The sequence below is a fragment of the Crotalus tigris genome, unplaced genomic scaffold (assembly GCF_016545835.1).
Source record: "Crotalus tigris isolate CLP2741 ecotype Arizona unplaced genomic scaffold, ASM1654583v1 scf7180000017622.5263843, whole genome shotgun sequence".
In the NCBI taxonomy this organism is placed as follows: Eukaryota; Metazoa; Chordata; class Lepidosauria; order Squamata; family Viperidae; genus Crotalus; species Crotalus tigris.
The window spans coordinates 4,933,886-4,953,086 of record NW_024096517.1 but is presented as its reverse complement, the minus strand read 5'-3'; the positions used below and the strand labels follow the sequence as shown (position 1 = coordinate 4,953,086).

Below are 19,201 nucleotides of genomic sequence, written 5' to 3'. Positions count from 1 at the left end.
TTTCTTCAACAATTCCTAACAAAAATGTCTCCGGCTTATGCTGAATATTTTGTATGCTCATACTCTGGTTTCTCTTCAGATCGTATAAATCTTTTGCCTTTTTATTAGCAATTTCAAGTGGTCCTTAGCTGATGCAGAATCTGGGAGACCTCTCCTCATCAGTAACAATTAAAAAAACACCTTATGGAGGAGGGTTAGGAGAGATTAAGAGTGTTTTATGTACAACCATCACTGCTTTTTTATTCCCTTTATACCAAATTACCTTTGCATAATTTAGAACAGCTCTGCCTTTTCATTAAAAATTATTCTAAGAAGGGTTCAGCCTCCCAAGTGAATATTTGATAGGCAGTTCATGCAAAGCTGCCTTCTGGTTTGTTTTTGATGTAAGCTTGGCATCAAAGAAACATAGTGGCTTTGCATCTCATTCCTCAATGGCCATGCAAGGATTATTTCTTCAAATGGGTTTTCCTTAATGTCATTCAGGGCCCCCCCCCCAATAATTGTGGCAACATAGCAATAAAAAATACAGGCCACAAAGGGACCCTCTGCTTTTTAATTTGAGATAAAAACAGGAGAAAAAAAGAAAACAGTTAAGAAAGGAAATCATTAGACAAATCAAATCAACATCTGGAGGACAAAGGCTGGGAAAAGCCGGATCCTGGTAGGGTTCATGCATTTGGCAGTTTAACACCAGTCCATAATGTTGCTGGGGATTATTATGCATATGCCAACATGCAACTATCAGGCCCCAAACCAAGAACGATACCTAGTGGATCTTTATTCTTTACATACCTACAGACAAAATCTTGCTAGACTGAGGACTCTACTATTTGAAGCTAGAATATATTCTGGGAACTATTCGAGAGAGCTTTCACCTTCTTTCTCTCACATATAACATCTGGGCTGAGTTGCCTCTTGCTCCTCTGGAATGCACCCCCTCCTCCTTACCACATTGCTTCATAACATGGATGGACTTCAACTCCCAGAATCCCTCAGTCACCATGTGTGGACTTCAACTCCCAGAATTCAACAACCACACATATCATGCCCCAAACCAAAAATCATTCTTCCAAGATGAGTTCTTTATTGTTTCATACCTATAAGTCAAACCTTGCCAGACTGAAGACTCTACTATCCACATCTACATAAACTTGGGGAACTATTAGGGAGGGACTGTCTTCACCCTCTTTCTCTCACAGCTGATATCTGAATTGAGTTGCTTCTTACTCCTCTGGCACGCACCCCCTCCCTCCTGCAAATCCATCTCCTCGCTGCATTCCATCAGAGCGTAATTCAAATAGTTTAGCTTATTTTTTGCTGGTTCTTCAGTTAGAAACATGGCTGCCTAATGGACTTCTGAAATTCATCTTCCACCAACATTCGTGTTGCAATCTTCTGAGTACCAGACGTAAGCCATTTTCTTTTGAAAGGCTTTTAACCTTTGATGATTGGAAGTTGCTTTTAATTGCTTGTCTTTAGACAGATGCTTATTGTGGCTGCTTTCTTATTGTCATTGGCTCAGAGCCAGTCATTCTGAAAACAAATCAAATTAAATGAGAGTAATAAAAAAAATGCAGATGAATTTTTTTTTTTGCATAGGAGAGAAAGAGAGAGGGTGGGGGAGGGAAGAGAGAGAGAGAGAGAGAGAGAGAGATGCATATATATCCATAAAGATAAAGGTTTCCCTGTCCAATCTGTCCAACTTTAGGGGGTGAGGGAGCCCACATTGTCTGAAGACACACAGAACACTGTTGACTACATGCCAAGACACAGAGAACACTGTTACCTTCCCACTGAAGTGGTACCTATTTATCTACTCACGTTTGCATGCTTTCAAACTGCTAGGTGGGCAAGGGCTGGGGCAATGGACGGGAGCTCAGGCTGTCACACAGCGCTCCAGTCTTGAATCCGGGCTGTCCGCTTTCCAGCTGGCCAGCTCAGCATCTTTAACCACTGAGCCATCCTGCCCCTAGATATGCTTAAATAAGCCATGAAGAGAAAACCATGCTTACGTCCATTTATGGAAAAAGTGCCACATTGTACACCTATGTTATATAAAGAAAAAATGAATTGGTAAGTCATGCTTACTAGGGATGGATAGACAGGATTCAGTCCAGTTCACAGTTGTGATTCGGCTGGCAACTCACAAAAGCTGTTGAATTTATAACTGAGTCAGTTTAAAATGATAAACCAGTTCTGGGAGGCAATTTGATTTGGAGATTTGATAGAACAGTCTCCAAACTGAATTTCCAAATGAAATCTCCTCCTCTGCCCTCATCATGTTCATAATTTAAAACCTTATAAATATTAAGGATCATCTGCATAGGAAATGCCATGTTATGAAAGGGAAAAAAATCAATTATATATCAAATAGGGCTGATATTAAATTACAATCAGTTGAATTTGATCCTCAAAATCTGGACGTGATAATTTGCCCCGTACCATCCCATCTCCATATTTTTTTAAAAAATTTAAAGTAGTTCTAGAAACACACTTAATACCAAAGCAAATACAATAAAATATATAAAAATGACATTATAAATTAGCAAAGTGAAGCTTTGCACATTATAAAAATACTGCCGTTCCCTAAAATATCTGTGGTATATCATGAAAACTATCTTAACATAATTTGGAAGAATGTCTTTTTATGGTTTTGAATGAATGATCATGATCAATATCTACGTTGCTGGTTTATTCATGCTGTGGGAAGACATACATGTTAACCTCTTCACTTAAAACCCAGCTCTACATCAAAAGTTCTTCAGTTCTGAACAGTATTTCCCTCCCCCCCCCAAGAAAAAAAGATGGTGGAAGTGTGAAAGATAAGGAGGTTTCATTTTTAGAAACAAGACTTCAGTTCTGACCGTAACAGAAGTAAAAAAGATAAAGTCAACCTTCCTTTGAGTTGAGCAATTTATGGACTTCATAAATTTGTTGCTGCAGTTTCATGCTTCAGTCTGAAAATAGTTTGCCGGTACAATTTTCTGTTGTTTTTTTTAAGTTTCCCAATCTAATCTCATAAATTTTCCTAGTGAAACTTTATGAAAGCAAAAGTTCAACTTTGCAGAAACCAGACAGAAAAGGAATTGGTGCTTTTGACTCCTGAGAAAACCATAGATACTGGTTTTTTTTTTTAAAAAAGGAGAGTTTTTTAAAAACCAACCTAAAGTTCTCACTTGGAACACAAATGACCAGGTCATATTATCATAATATGGACAAATTATGGGAAGATATAAGTGTCTGAAGAAGTCTATAATGCTGGGAAAGGCAAAATGGGAAGACAAGAAGAGGACAACCTGCCCCAAGAGAAATGGGACCAACTACAGCAGCTGTAGTCATTGGAATGTCGAAGGTCCAACTGCCTTTTGGAAAAAAATACCTTTGGGAACCACCATGACTTGGATAATTGAGAATTTCCATAGACATGTACACATTGGAAGACCTTAATAATAGAGAACAAATTGTCCTGGAGAAGATTTATTTGGCCAACCACAATTTGATGATACATAATCAGTATATTTGTCTATGGAGATTCTCAGTCATCCAGGTCATGGTTGTCCCAAAAATGCTTTTTCACAAGGCAACTGGACTTTATTGTTTTTCTTTGAAGATGTTTTGCTTCTCATCCAAGAAGCTTCTTCAGCTAGAGCTCTTGGATGAGAAGCGAAGCATCTTCAAAGAAAAACAAGAAAGTCCAGTTGCCTCGTGAAAAAGCATCTTTGGGATAATCAGTATATTCTACAATCCCCATAGTCTTCTTATCATAGATTCCCTCTAAGAACAAAGCAGATTGGACTTTACTTGCTCCTTTGAGTTAAGTGTTGCCATCTCTCTAGGCAATGGAAATGACATTAAGATCCATATTTATATTATTATTATTCATTTGTAGGTGTAACATATACTGAAGATATTTTGACACTGAGGAGTATGGACTATGGAGAAGGATGAACAGATATAAGCCATGGAGATGTCTATACCTAATCTCCAGTAGCAAAACCTAATTCAAGTTAATTATCAGTGTTACCTTGTCTATTCCATTTTTGTCCATGGCTCTACAAAGATGCAGACCGAGGAGAAATGTTCTCATGTCTTGAAACTTCTTAAATTGGATCTATCACTGAGCTGAAGGGTTATTAGTGCAAGCAGGAGCTCTAATCCATATACTAAACTTGCACCATCATCAACATCCAATTACAAACCATTCCATGGATTTTTTATTTTTGTTTTTGCCTAGATAGCAGAGAGGAAAACAAAACTTCTTAAGGCCTCCAGTTTTGGAGATTGAAAGACAATTTTTTCAAAAGGATAGATTGAAAATCCTTTCTCATCCCATTACATCATTTCACTATACTAACCCACTGCTTCCATGTGATTCTTAGCTAAGAAATATATTTCATCTCCTGAATACAAGAGCATTGTCCTTCTCTTTTTGGGGGGAAGACAGACACCTGGAACAAAATTTTGTTTTGGTTTTTATTGACTTTCTCTGTTGTGTGAGGAGGAAGGGATCAAAAGGTTTATCAAGTCCAAAAGACTAAAAGCTGGAAATCTTCCCAGAAAATTTGGTTGTTTCTCCCCTCCCAAATAGGTGAACTATAATGTTCCTCATCAAGAATGGAGATTCCAGATTTTATTTGAGGCAAAGGTTAAGCAAAGCTTTGTTCTGTTGTCTTTGAAATATCCTGACAAGCACCAATATCCTTCTTTTGACAGAAGCTCAGAATAAAAGTGTTCTAGGAATGTGTAGATGGGGAACTTCCCCTTAGCACAGTGTTTCTCAACCTTGACAATTTTAAGGCATGTGGAATTCTGGGAGTTGAAGTCCACATGCCTTAAAATTGTCAAGGTTGAGAAACACTGCTGCTTAGCAGCTATGCCAGTTTGACATCGGAGTATTTCCACAAGATGTTTTCCCTGCAAAAAAAAAACAAAACCATAAGTTAAAATACAAAAAAAGTGGATTTCTGTATTAAGACATTGTGAAAATTAGATGGTATTAGGTTCAGTTGCTTCCTACTTGAATATCTCCACCTTCTGCCTAGGGAGCTGATGATTATCATCATTACCCAATTAAAATCTGTTGTGGAATGACAAGGTAGATGGGGCATGAAGCACACCTGACAAAGGAGGATTATTTAAGCACCCTGTTTCCTGCTTATTTTACCCTTCTTTCCTTTTTACATCTCATTTAACAATGCAAGCGGTTGCATTTCACATTTCCATCACATTCTGCAAAGAACTGCTGGTTGGCATACTTGGGAATGAGTTTCCACAGATCTTCATAGGAGGTTTTTAAGCAGAAGCTGGAGAATTAGCTTCATCCTGCGTTGCAGATATTTCATGAAATGGGGGTTTAGGCAGATGGCCTTCAATTTTGTTCCTGGCTCTGAGATTCAGTGAAATTCTTTTAAAGATAAGCCTTGGCTAATCTCTTCTGTCATTCCTCTAAGAGAATATATATATGGCCATTAGAAACCATTCTTAAACCACATGGAGTTACATTTGGTTAAAGAGTAAAATACATGAGAAATAAGGATGGGTTTTGCAAATTCTTCCTTGGTAAAAGAGCAATTAGGGACAGTTGATTCAAATTTCTCATACAACTTTAGTCATAGTTACGTTATGTATATATCACTTTACAAAAAAAAATTGAAATGGATTATACATGAAACAGTACCCATAGTGAACAGTGGAAATACAAGAAATTTAGCAATATCAAATTACAGTGACTCAGTCCAAAATTAAGACAAGGCGATGGATCCTTTGCCAATATTCCTAAATAATAATAATAATAATAATAATAATAATAATAATAATAATAATAATAATAATAATACAATTGGAAGGGCCTTGGAGGTCATCAAGTCCAATCCCCTGCTCAGGCAGGTAACCCTACACCATTTCCGACAAATGGCTGTCCAGTCCCTTCTTAAAAACTTCCAGTGTTGGAGCATTCACCACTTCTGGAGGCAGGTTGTTCCACTGGTTAATTGTTCTAATTGTTAGGAAGTTTTTCCTTAGTTCTAGTTGATACTTTGCTTAGTTCTTAATTGATACTTTGCTTACCGAAAGTTTCAATATTACAATTGCAGATTGAGAAGTGAAGTGGAATAATGTGGTCTGTTTAATTTGAGGCTCAGTTTAAAGTTGGATCAAACCATTGTACTGTACTTTGTAAATTATAAGGGTGATCTGATATTGTTCGTGTTTGAAGGTTTGTTGGTGTGTTTGCTTTGAACAAGGATTTTAGGAGTTTTACTGAATTAGTTTCCATTGTCTCAATCTTACTGTTAATTGCTCATTTTTAGCCAACAGTGGAATGTTTACATCTTGAAGCTAATTATGATTATATTATAATCTTAATTAGCTTCAACACCTAAACATTCCACTGTTATATTATAATCTTAATTGGTCTGATAATTTCCCCGCTTTGTGAGCATCTCTAGATACACATTTAGGAGGAAATAACGCAGTTCCTACTGAAGCAGCTTTAGATATGTGTGCAGATCATCTTCTGAGTCCTTGGGGGGTGTTACCTTTCGCAAGATCAGCTTGTGAATCTCATTTCAAAGACGAGAATTGTGTAGTATCAAATCAACATAGCAAAAAAAGATTATAGAGCAAATAACTGCCGCTATCCTCTTTATGGAAGGATCTTTAGTAAAAGGAGAATGACCTGTACAATCTAAAAGGAAACTAAACTATTAGAGCAGTGTTGACTGGCATGCTCCAGGGTGGTGTCATTATTTAACACCTCAAGGCAGGACAAAAAGCAATGGATAGAAACTAATCAAGGAGAGATTCAACCTAGAACTAAGGAGAAATTTCCTGACAATGAGGACAGTTAATGGAATGACTTGCCTTCAGAAGTTGTGGATGCTCCATCCCTGGAAGTTTTCAAGAAGAGACTGAACAGCCATTTGTCTGGAATGGAATAGGACTTCTTGTTGAACTAAAAGACCTCCAAGGTCCCTTCAGTTATTCTGTTATTTGCTTAGATAATTGAGATGTGTAGAAACGACCAGAACACAGACAAATCTACTGCTACTATCAATAAATTAGATACCAGACAGTCGTAATGAAGCTCTGTGATTGGCTACAACAGGAAAACACCAGAGGAGAACAGCTAGGGGAGTCTTTTAGACAAGCATCTACCATAGATCAGTGAACCTCCGGGTGGATGGATGACTTTATTAGAAGCCAGAGACTCAACAAACATATCAAAATAAAACCATAAGATCACTGACAGTATTTTATAGCAAAACTGAAAAAATATTGTTGCATTTGTGGATTTTAAGGTAGCATCTGATTCAACCTGATTCCCACAGCACTGTTGCATTTTGACACAGTGGCTTTTTACATTTCCCTCCCTGTTCTCTTTGCATTGACACGGAAAGACACTTAACATTTTCCCATGTTTTGTAAAAGGATCTCCAGTCTGGTTGTGTTTATCTGAGAAGCAAAGGGGGGAAGAAAAACAAAGCAGTAGATAACCATTCCTCTTACAGTCTTTCACTTCCTGTCCGATGTGCTACCTTCTCAGTGCTGGAAACAACCATTCCCCTTTGGAGAAAGAGATCGCTCAACAATATTTTCTGTTGCAGCAGGCTTAGCAGCAGGACAAATAAGGTGGAAGGCTGACAGAAAGCATCCATGAACACCAACTAGCAGCCAGAAGACGTGATGAAAATTCTTTAATTTCACAACATACAGACAGACTTCACCATAGTTTCAACTGGGAAAATGTGGTCATTCTAGACCAGGGGTAGGCAACCTCGGCTCTTTTATGACTCATGGACTTCAACTCCCAGAATTCCTAGACCAAGCCAAGTCCAAAAACGCCAGGGGATTTATGGAAGGCTGGCACTCTGACAAATTAGCCATCAATAGACACACAGACATTAACAACATCTATAGGCTATGCAAAAGAGACAAGCAACAGCCCAAAAGAAACAAAAAGACGCAAGCAGCTCTCCACCAGCAATCAGCACCCAGATCGACATAAATTTACTCCAAGATTAACATCAGACCAACAATCAAGTAAAACAATATGCCAATCAAGAAACTGCCAATGAAGCCAACAGTAAACAGCCCAGCCAAAGAATCTCTAGGACCATCCCCACCAACATTGACAGGGCAAGACACCAGAACATAAACTGACAGCAAACCACAGTCCTTATTAACACTTATAACATTACCTAGTTTGGGTAATGAAACATCTGCAAGAAAACAAGCAAGCTCAGAGAGCACCAAGGACCCCTCATGTCAACCCTGAGTTACAAATATTCTCCTTTATTAAGACTTAAGCATTGCTTATCCTGTCACTTTTCTGTCAAATCCTAGGGAACTGACCACCAAAACATGCAAACCGTAGCTCATAGTTATGGCGAATCACAAGCTTTTAAGTGACTCTTCTCCAGTAATATAGTCAACTCTGTAACATCACCAATAAAAGGAACTGAAGAGAAATTCCCAAGTGCCTCTCCAAAAACCAGAAAGAGAACCTCTTTTGCAGGTTGTTGCTTCTGATGAGCAAAGATAATGAGGGAAGCTAGATTCATTTAACAACTGTGGCAAAAAAAGGTTGCAAAATGGGCAAAACTCACTTAATAACATAAATTTTAAGCTCAGTTGTGGTCGTAAGGCTAGGACATACCTATATATTTAAAAGACGTTGGGTTTTTTGTGGCTTGAAATTGGTGCAAAATGAAAGCTGGGTTAATTTATTTGAAGTGTTTTTCTTCCTCCTCCTCCTCCTCCTCCTCCTTCTTCTTCTTCCTTTTTCTAAGGTGTTCAGTTTCTCTCTCGCTTTCAGAACTACGGCTTGGAGACTGAAAATCTGAGAACGCTCTCCCACAAGCTGAACTCGTCTGCCAAAAATCTTCAAAACTTCATCACAGGTAGAAGAAGGAGCGGTCATTATGATGGACGAGCCTCCCGAAGGCTGCCAAATGATTTCCTTACCTCTGTCGTTGACTTGATTGGCGCTGCCAAAAATTTGCTTGCCTGGTTAGACAGGTAATTAAGTTTGAATACTGTTTATATATTATGTTTTTAAGGAGCAAATGCAGCTTGTTTGTTCTCATTCTCTCCTTCGGTCTTCAGCATTCACTGTCCCTTTTGCAGTTTTGTTCACGACTGGTGAATATTTTTTTTAACATTTGTATGGTAGAAAGACCTGCCCTTTTGGAGTTCATGTTGTATAAAAAAAACCAGAAGGATTAGGGGTGATATGACACAGTGTTCCAATATCTAAATGGCTGACACAAAGAATAGAATAGAATAGAATAGAATAGAATAGGGAATAGAATAGAATAGAATAGAATAGAATAGAATAGAATAGAATAGGGAATAGAATAGAATAGAATAGAATAGAATAGAATAGAATAGAATAGAATAGAATAGAATAGAATAGAATAGAATAGGAAGGACATTGGGGTCTTCTAGTCCAACCCCCTGCTCATGCAGGAGAACCTATACTATTTCAGACAAGTGACAGTCTCTTCTTAAAAACCTCCAGTGACAGAGCGCCCACGATTTCTGAAGACAAAGCTGTTCCACTAGTTAATTGTCCTCACTGTTAGGAAGTTTCTCCTTAATTCCAGGTTGCTTCTCTCTTTGATCCGTTTCCAACTATTGAACCAAGATAATTAAACCAAGAAGAAGGGGTCAAGCTATTCTCCAAAGCTCCTGAAGGCAGGACAAGAAACAATGGATAGAAACTAATCAAGGAGAGAACAAACCTAGAAATAAGGAGAAATTTTCTGACAGAATAATTAACCAGTGAAACAGCTTGCCTTCAGAAGTTGTGGGTGCTCCATCACTGGAATTTTTTAAGAAGAAATTAGACAACCGTTTGTCTGAAAGGGTACAGGGTCTCCTGCTTGAGCAGGGGATTAGATTAGAATACCTCCAAGGTCCCTTCAACTTTGTTATTCTGTTATTCCCAACCATGACAGTTTCCAACTAGGTGGACCCAGCCAGGCTGCCCATTGCCTAACATTCTGGGACTTGAAGTTCACATTTTTGGAAATTACCAAGTTTGAGAACACCGTTCCTTAGTCTAATACTATCGAGCCTGCTGGCAATTCTCCAGGGTTTGAAGTTGGAATTGTTCCAGCCTTAACTGAAATGTTATGGATTGAACTTGATGTCTTTTGCATGCATAGCTCTCTCTGAAAAATGATGATGGTGGTGATTTACTGGACTTACAAGCCTTTCCAATCACAATTCCAATCGCATGCAGCATTTGTGTAATCAGAAGTGGATAGCTATTTATAAGTCAGACTTTAAATTGCTAATAGCTCATTAGAGAGCCAGTTTGGGGGGTGGGGTGTTAAGGAGTCAGGCTAGAAACCAAGCTGGTCCCGCCTTAGGCACAAAGCCAGCTGGGAGAGTCGGGCCAGCCCCCTCTCTCAGCCCTAAGAAGGAGGAACAAACCATGGCCAAAAAACGTTGCCCAAAAAACTGCAGGGACTGGTTCAGCCAGTCACCAGGAATTCTGTGTTGGTTAATCCAAGACATTTTCCTATATGCATAAACCAACTGATCAGTAGAACGGTTTGTCTCCAGAAGCTGTAGGTACTCCATCACTGGAGGCTTTCAAGAAGAGATTGGACAGCCATTTATTCAGAATGGTACCTGTTTGAGCAATAGGGTGGACTAGAAGACCTCCAAGGTCTCTTGTTACAACCCTGTTACACTGTTTACTTAAACTGTTACTTTGGGACTTTGAGGAAGAGCATCAAAGTGGGGGCCATTATCCAATACGATCGCATCTTCCATCTGGATAAACAATATAGTGACTAATTGGATTCGATTAAGCCACAGGATGCAAAAGGGTAAGTGGTGGTCATTGAAGAAAACAGATGCGCATTTTCAGAAAAACATCTGGAAGGGAGATTTTTTTACTCCTTCACTCTGTGGCATTGCTGAAATAAAAATTAACGGGACTGGATATTTTTAGCATCATCCAGTCTGAAACTGCAAATCCAGACAAACCAGATTTATGGGCTACCCAGAAGCAGCTGAGAGCTATCTTATCTACCCTTCAGCAGAGTTGATAAGCTGCAATTGATCATGGAAGGTGAACTGCCATTTGTTAAATTGAAGGGGGAAAAAATAACAGTTTTTTTTTCTTGGTAAGCAGATTGCTCCCTTTCTGTTCCCCCTAACAGTGGTTCTCAACCTTTTTAATGCCGCGACCCCCAACCGGTCGTAAGTCGAGGACTACTCAGCCGGTCGTAAGTCGAGGACTACTCAACTGGTGCAGCACCGTTTGCAGAATGGGACTTTTGGCGGGCTCAGCAGGGCAGAGACAGCCTGGACAATTCCTATTAGAATAGGACAATTCCTATTAGAATAGAGAGTCTATTCTATTGGCTTTCAAAAGCCGATAGAATAAAAGGGAGTAGCACAGCTAAGGAAAAGGGGGAAAAAATGGCGGACTGCGTTGTTTGGCGACCCCCATGAAATGGTCGTTCGACCCCAAATGGGGTCCCGACCCACAGGTTGAGAACCACTGCTCTAAAAATTCTTGGCTTTTATCCGTGTTAGAGATTTTAGTCATTTTAAGGATTGAGCCAGCCAAGCATTTCAGGATTTTGCTTGGAATCAAACTGAAGTTCTCTGCGTGCTTCACACGTTATTATAACCAGGTGAGCTGAAATCCTAAGAGTTAAGGATTGTAACTGAATTCATTGAACTAGCTTAATTCAGTTAATTAATTGAATTACAGTTGTGCTGGAAGTCTCCTAATATTGGCAGTCCAAGCTAGGGAAGGAAGGACTCCTCACTGCCCCTCTGAAAGCAGCTTACATATCCACCCCCTGGAAAGCAGAACAATTGTCATAATAATTGATACCGTTTGGAAATTGGTTCTTTGAGGGGGGGGAAACTATGCTCATAAGCCTCTAGTTCTAAGCCTCCAAACAAAGGAAAACACACACACCTGTGGCTGAAAGTAGTTTCACATACAGTCTGATTAGGAGAGGAATTTACTCAAGGCCACGGAGATAACAAGGAATGACACATACATCATAAACCTAACGAGTTTGTGTGAATACACACTTGCCTGAGCAGTTTCAAAAGGGAAGCCAAAATACAGTCTGAGATCTTTGAACATCCAAGCAACATTGTCAGCCAGTCCAAGGGTCAGAGTTTCCGGGTTTCCAAGCAGAAGTCACAGAACAAGAGACCAGCAACAACACATACAAAACTCCAAGGAATCAGCATTTGTTCCCGACAAATGAGTCTCCCCACAACATCTCCTTAAATCTCAGTCTCCAGGTGTGCCTTGTGGAGAGGGGCAGGACGCTCTCCTCCCGAGTAGTTGAGCCTGCCTGCATTGTTCCCTCCTTCTCTCCACTCTTCATGCTCTAGGATCAGGTGGGGGTGGCCCTTGTTCATCACCTGAACTCTGTCTCTCCCATTCAACCTGCCTCGGCCTGCTCTTCTCCACATTCCTCTGAAGCCACAGATACCTCTCCCTTGACCTCCATAGGGTCCCGTTCCGGCTCATTTTCCTCCACAGATTCAGGCTCCGACGGAGGCATGACATTTTCTGTGTGCCTCAATGTATAGTCATGCTGGCTACATGACCATGGAAGCATCTTCAGACAATGCTGGCTCCCTCAGCTAGGAAAAGGAGATGAGCACCGTATCCAAGTCGGACACAGCTAGACAGGGGAAACGTTACCTTTTTAAGGGTATGATGTATGTTTGCTTCCTTGACTTATAAAGTAACAAAGGTGGGGTAAAAATCAAACAATAAAATAAAGATCTATCCACTCAGTCCTTCACTCACTCATGGAGTAGTAGCAGAGGGCTTCATATTGTAACCCAGGCTGGCGGCTATAAGGATTTGCAACTGAACCCCCAGAATTTGTCTTGTGAATCCGATCCAGGTGATTTTCATCTGGGGTTTCAGGCCTATTCCCTGTGCAATATTGTAGAAGGCAAAAGTGAACTACTTAAGAGGTTTTTCTAACCAACTTCTTGATGGTTATTATTTTGACAGATTTCTATTGACACTCTACCAAGTGGAACAAATCTGTGTTTTCAAGGTTCATTCCTCACAGTTTCTTGACGAGGATGAATTGTTTATAAAGCTTGTCTTATTTCGGGAATTATCAGTGATAAATGAACTCAGATGTTAAAATTCTCTCTTTTCCATAGGTCCCCATTTGTCAGCGTGACAGAATACTCGCTGCTGAAAAATAATATTGTTCAGCTCTGCTTAGAACTCACTACCATTGTTCAACAGGTAAGAGTAAATTTCTCTTCTGCTAAATCACTTTTAAATTATTTCCATAGTGGAAAAATAAGGAGGTTGCATTTCCCTCTGAGGATAATAGACGTTAAATCAACTATAGGAGGATCAGTTAGTTATTTGGGTTAGAATCAACCCAGAAAAGGTAATTATCCTGAAAGACAGTCTACACACTTTTAGAAATTAGTCAAATGTATTGATTAAGAAAAACATGTTTATGAGCAAAACAGAGAGTCATGTGCATCTAATCTATGTATGCAGTCAATCATACAACTTTTCTGTTGTTGTTTTTTTAAACACAAAAAAGTACTCATTTTTTTCCATGCAACTGACAAACACTTTAATAGATCCGTTTTTCTGTGCAACTATATGTTTTTGTGTGCAACTGTGCAATTATATGTTTAGTGATTCTATACAGCTACTGCAGGGATAGAAAAAAAAACCTTCTAGCATCTATCTTAGACTAAGGGGGGAAGGTGTTACTTTCAAGTGGGTAAGAAGGAGAAACGAAACTTTTTCAATTCAGCTGCAGACCGTGAGAGGCTGAAGCCTTGTCAAGGACACCAGAACAGGTGTGGATTTGAAGCAGATGGTTCCCATAACAAAGTAGACTTGTTGATATGAATTACATAAGATGCTGGGGGTTTGGCTGGGAAAAATATTCTTTAAGTCTATGAACTGGTGTAGGAACCTCAGAGTTAGTTTTGCTTCAACATAACCAAGCCGTGTATCCAATAAACAGTAAACTTTTCGGAAATGGAATGAAACTGGAGTTTTATTTGGATTCTCAAGCTGGATGTTGACAAGGGGTTTATAATCAGTCCTCACACTTACAACCATCATAATATTCCCCAGGGTCACATGATCACAATTTGGGCTTTTGGCAACCAGCATGTATTTATGATGGTTGACAAGTCTGGAGGGTCATGTGATCACCTTTTGCAACCTTCCCAGTTAGCTTCCAACCAGTAAGGTCAATGGGGGAGAGGGGCAGTTGGCTTCACTTAATGACCACATGATTCACTTAATGGCAGTGATTTGCTTAAGACAGGAGTGTCAAACTCAATTTCATTGAGGGCCACATCAGCATTGTGGTTGCCCTTGTGGGGCCGGATGGGTGCGGCCGACTGGGTGGGCGTGGATGGACTGGGTGTGGCCTATTGGGTGGGCATGGCCAGCTCTATATCATTTGCGTCAAGGGTGCCTGTGGGGACCTGGGCAGGAGTGGGACAGATCTGAGGGTCTCTGGCAGAAGGGGGTGGGACCAGGGAAGAGCCCATCAAGCCAGATATGTGAAGTAGGCGAGGGCCATTTGCTGGCCACTTCCAGGTGATGGTGCATTTCTTCATTCCTCACAAAGGGTGACACCTCCCCAGCATGCACCCAGGGGGTGGGGCCGATGCAGCAGGTTCCTCACTGTTTCCAGACGGCCTTGGGAGCTAAGACTGAATGCATTTCAGCATAGATGGTCACCACAAAATTGTACATTGGCTCCCGGCCGGCCTGGGCCAGGGGCAAGGTGGAGGGGGCCATTCCCTCACTGTTTCCAGGATGGCTTTGTGAGCCACATGAAACCACTTTGTGGACCACATCCAGCCCCCAGGCCTTGTGTTTGACATGTCTGGCTTAAGAACTGTGGCAAAAAATGATTGTAACCAGTAACAGAAATCCTGGTCCCAACTGTGGTTATAAGTTGTTGATTACCTGCATATATTGTTGATGGATGATCACTTCCTCATATGAATAAACTCCTGCCTTTTAATGTCTATTTAATGTCTTTCTTGCAACAGGAATTCCATAAATTTGTTGCATTCTGAAAACATATGTTGTTCATATTCCAGTTCAATGCTCAGTACTTAAATGGAATGCCTGTTTCCAAGTCTGAGCAAACAGGGGTGGGGTCCTCCTTTACTTATCCCCTCCAAAACTTCAATTACCTGTCGTCTCCCCAGTAACCTTTCTAACCGTTGGAATTTAAGTAAATGGTTCTATTGTTTAATTGACCATCTGCTCCTTGAATGTTGGCTTTTCTCCAAATTCCCTGGATGCTGCATTGATTCTAGGCAGCTCAACATAAAGCTGTCTCACCAAACACGGTTTTAAATTGGGTTGATGTGGCAAGCAAATAGTTCTTTTCTCCCCTTTAGTTATGCAATATGAATTTTAACTCAGTCCCAGAAAATGAAGGCTTCGGAAAAACCAAGCAAGAATGATTTTGTTCTTTAAAAATAATTTATTTGCCTTCACAGGGAGAGTAGAGGAGTTGTCTTATAGTCAATGTCAGGAATTGAAATCCTTTGTTGTTACATTGCAAATAATTTGAGGGGTAAAGCCAAGCAGCATAAACAATCAGATACATGTAGTCCTGGACTTATAACCATTTGTTTAGTGGCTGTTCAAGGATACAACGGCACCGAGACAAGTGACTTATGATAGTTTTTCACGTTTACAACCGCTGCAGCATGTGTTCAAGGTTTGGACGCTGGGCGACTGACTCATATTTATGACGGTCACAGTGTCCTGGGATCATGTGATCTCTTTTTGTGACCTTCTGACAAACAAAGTCAATGGGGAAGCCAGATTCACTTTGCAATCATGTTCCTAACTTAATAGCTGCAGGGATTCACTTCACAACTGTGGCAAGACAGGTCGTAAAATGGGAGCAAATTCAACGGTCTTGCTTAATAACAGAAATTTTGGGCTCAATTGCAGTTGTAAGTTGAGGACTATCTATATGTCAGCTCAACATTTCCTCTGTAGGCCCAGATATGACAAAATTATTCTCTTTGGATTTCAAGAGCTGAATAAAAACTGTGTATCGTACAGTGGATATTTCAATTTCAATTGTATGAAAGAAATGGAGAAATATATAAAAAATAAATTCAGGCTTAAGTCCCTTGCCAAGAGCTTTATTTGCCCTTTTTCTGGGCAAAACTGACATGCATCCAGTTATTTTCATGTTCTAAGAAAACAAACATGAGGGTCCTGTGGAAATGGATTATTCTTGGGAATATAGTTGATGTTGGAAGCTTTTTTGCCCAGCTTCCTATCTTTTCAAAACTCACTTTGTTATTAAAAAATGAAGTGGGATATGGAGCCCATTGGGTGCCCAGGAAGCCCTGAGAATAACAATTTTAATAAATTATTATTATGGTTGGTCACACAATCAACCTGGTGTTTAGGCTGAATTTGGAAATGTTGTCCATCTACTGAGTCCTTTCCAAGAAGCTGAGATAGGTAGATGTGGATGGTTGATGGTGTTCAAGATATTGTTTGCAGGATGTAAGCTGTTCTGAATAAAGTTGCCATTTCCATTTGATTGATGGAGATTTTGTCAGTGCCAAGGATGTTGAAGTGGTGCTCCAGATGTTTTGGTATTGCATCCAAGGTCTCTATTACTATTGGTATTATTTTTGTTTTTTCTTTTGTTTCGTTTGTGTCACAGTCATTCTACTTCTAACTGTATTTTGTGATTTTCTTTCCCTTCTCTTCTGCTGTCTCTAGGTACTGCCACATCCATTATCCAAAGTTTTTTGTCTTTCTTATCAAAAGGTGTTAAATTTGGGGTGCCAAGTGGCAGGTGAATGTCTGCTGGAATTCTAAAGTCCTAAAATACTTTAGCTTCTTCATTTTCTATTACTTTCTTCTATTTTTATGGTCCCACCAGTTCTTGCTCGAGGTACATGTTATTTCTTGCAGATCTCTCAATGCATCTTTGTTGCTATATTGTCATGCTGTGATTTGTAGTCAGCCTGTGCCATCTTATTGCAGCATAGTCAGCCAGAGGTTCAAACTGGATTCAGTAATTTTGTCTACCTATTGAGTCCTTCTCTGGGATAGACAAATGTGGATGTTTGGTGATGTTACAAATATTGTCACGGGATGTAAGCTGTTCCAAATAAAGCTGCCTTTTGCAATTGACTAATTGTCAATGCCAATGGTGTTCAAGTGATGCTCCAGGTGTTTTGGAATTGTACCCAAGGCACTTTACTATTGGTAGTACATTATTATTGCTATTAATATTAAATGTCTATGGAGATTCTCAGTCATCTGGGTCATGGTGGTCTCAAAGTTGCTTTTTCAAAAAGCAGCTGGGCTTTCTTTGTTTTTTCTTTTAAGACATTTCAATGTTTTTTTTTCCTTGAACACATTTTGCTTCTCATCCAAGAAACTTCTTCAGTTCTGACTGAAGAACAGAAGAAGCTTCTTGGGTAAGAAGTAAAATGTGTTCAAGGAAAAAAAAACAAAGAAAGTCCAGCTATCTTTTGAAAAAAGCACCTTTGGGATATTAATATTAAAATTATTATAAGTGCCTCAGAGTAGTAATTTCTGCAACTTCTTGATGGAGTACAAATATTTTCCTTAACTCCTGCAGCCTCTGCAATTCACAGATTGCTATTTCCCTGGTTATAGAATAGATGCAAAACTAGTTAACACAGTATGCAATTGCAAGAAAACACAGCAGCTGGCCCTAGCTGACAGAACGTATCATTAGCAGTGATGAGAAAGAGCCAGAGTTGGTAGATATTTTTCAGCTCTGGATTTAATGGTCCAATGGACTCTGATCTTTAGAAGATGAGGCCCATTACATGACCGATTTCCATGTGTACTTAATGATTCCTACCACAACTATCTGGAGGTTGCCTCATTCTGTGGAACAGAACCTCGGATACTTGCATTTTCATTTTACTTAGATGATGTCATTAGTAGGAAAAGAAGAGGCAGAAGAAAAAGTACAGTAGCAGTTGAATGGTACCTGGTGCCCCTCATGCAGTTTTAGATTTTACTGTTTGCAAGCTGCTAATGAGGAACAAGGCTTTAGAATAGAATAGATTTGGAAGTGACCTTGGAGGTCTTCTAGTCCAGCCCCCCACTCAAGCAGGAGAACCTACACCATCTCGGACAGATGATTGTCTAGTCTCTTCTTTAAAATTTCCAGTGATGGAGCGCCCACGATTTCTGGGCGTAAGCCATTCCACTAGTTAATTGTCCTCACTGTCAGGAAGTTTCTCCTTAATTCCAGGTTGCTTCTCTCTTTGACCAGCTTCCAACCATTGTTTCTCGTCCTTCCCTCTGGTGCTCTGGTGAACAACCTGACCCCCTCTGCCTTGTGGCAGCCCCTCAAATACTGCTGTCATGTCTCCCCTATTTCTTTGAAGTAAGTCATGTGTCAGTCGAGTGAGCTCTGTTTCAAAATAACCCTACCACTACTCAAACTAACCCCACTCCGAAGTTTTACAGGAGCAGATTAATAACAACAACAAAAACTCAGCGTTTGCCAACCCATAAGGATCTACTTATATTTGAAGGCACCGGTCTAAGGTGGGTTGAGAAGGAAGTCCTGTTGTGTGTGAGTGAAAAAAAAAATTCCCAAAGGTTAAACTGATGCATTTCTTAAATTAAAAAAAAAAGATCTCATCAGATGGAACTTCATTATAGAGAACTGCTGTTCTGAGACTCCGAAGGCATCTGAAAAAGATCTTGTAACAAAAATGGCCGTTTTGAAACTCAAAAGCCATCTGAAAAAAAAGTTTTGTTTTTCTTTATAAAATGCATTTTCATTAAAATACAAAAGAGGGGGATTGAAGGTGGGGAGCAGCTGGGGATGGAGGATTTTTTTTAATTAGTTCATTCCCATACAGCCAAGTTCAGCATCCGTCTGTGATTGCCTCCTGGTCACTGTGCAATTATATCGGAGCTCACCAGACTGTTGGAAGCCGACTGACTGTTTTTAAGAAACCTTTTAAAACACAGAGTTAGATTTAAAAATGGGATTTAAAAATTCATTTGAGGGTTAGGCAGCTTTTCTTTAAGAGATTTTGACTGATCTCAGAGATATTGACTGATTTAATATTTAGGATTCAGATTTATAATGGAAAATAAAATAATTTGTTAGATTATGGTCTTAATGGTTATAGGGAAATGGATTTG

The 19,201-nt window shown here is 39.7% G+C and overlaps 1 protein-coding gene across 3 annotated transcripts in view; it reads left to right on the top strand.

Annotated features, from left to right (window-relative positions):
• The window catches only part of LOC120302840 (connector enhancer of kinase suppressor of ras 2-like), a 228,902-nt gene that overhangs the window by 95,213 nt on the left and 114,488 nt on the right, over positions 1-19,201 (top strand). For all 3 annotated transcript variants that reach the window (XM_039331852.1, XM_039331843.1, XM_039331835.1), the window contains exons 3-4: positions 8,816-9,018; positions 13,177-13,264. In XM_039331852.1, the coding sequence (XP_039187786.1) occupies positions 8,816-9,018; positions 13,177-13,264 (291 nt within the window). The remainder of the gene's footprint in view (positions 1-8,815; positions 9,019-13,176; positions 13,265-19,201) is intronic.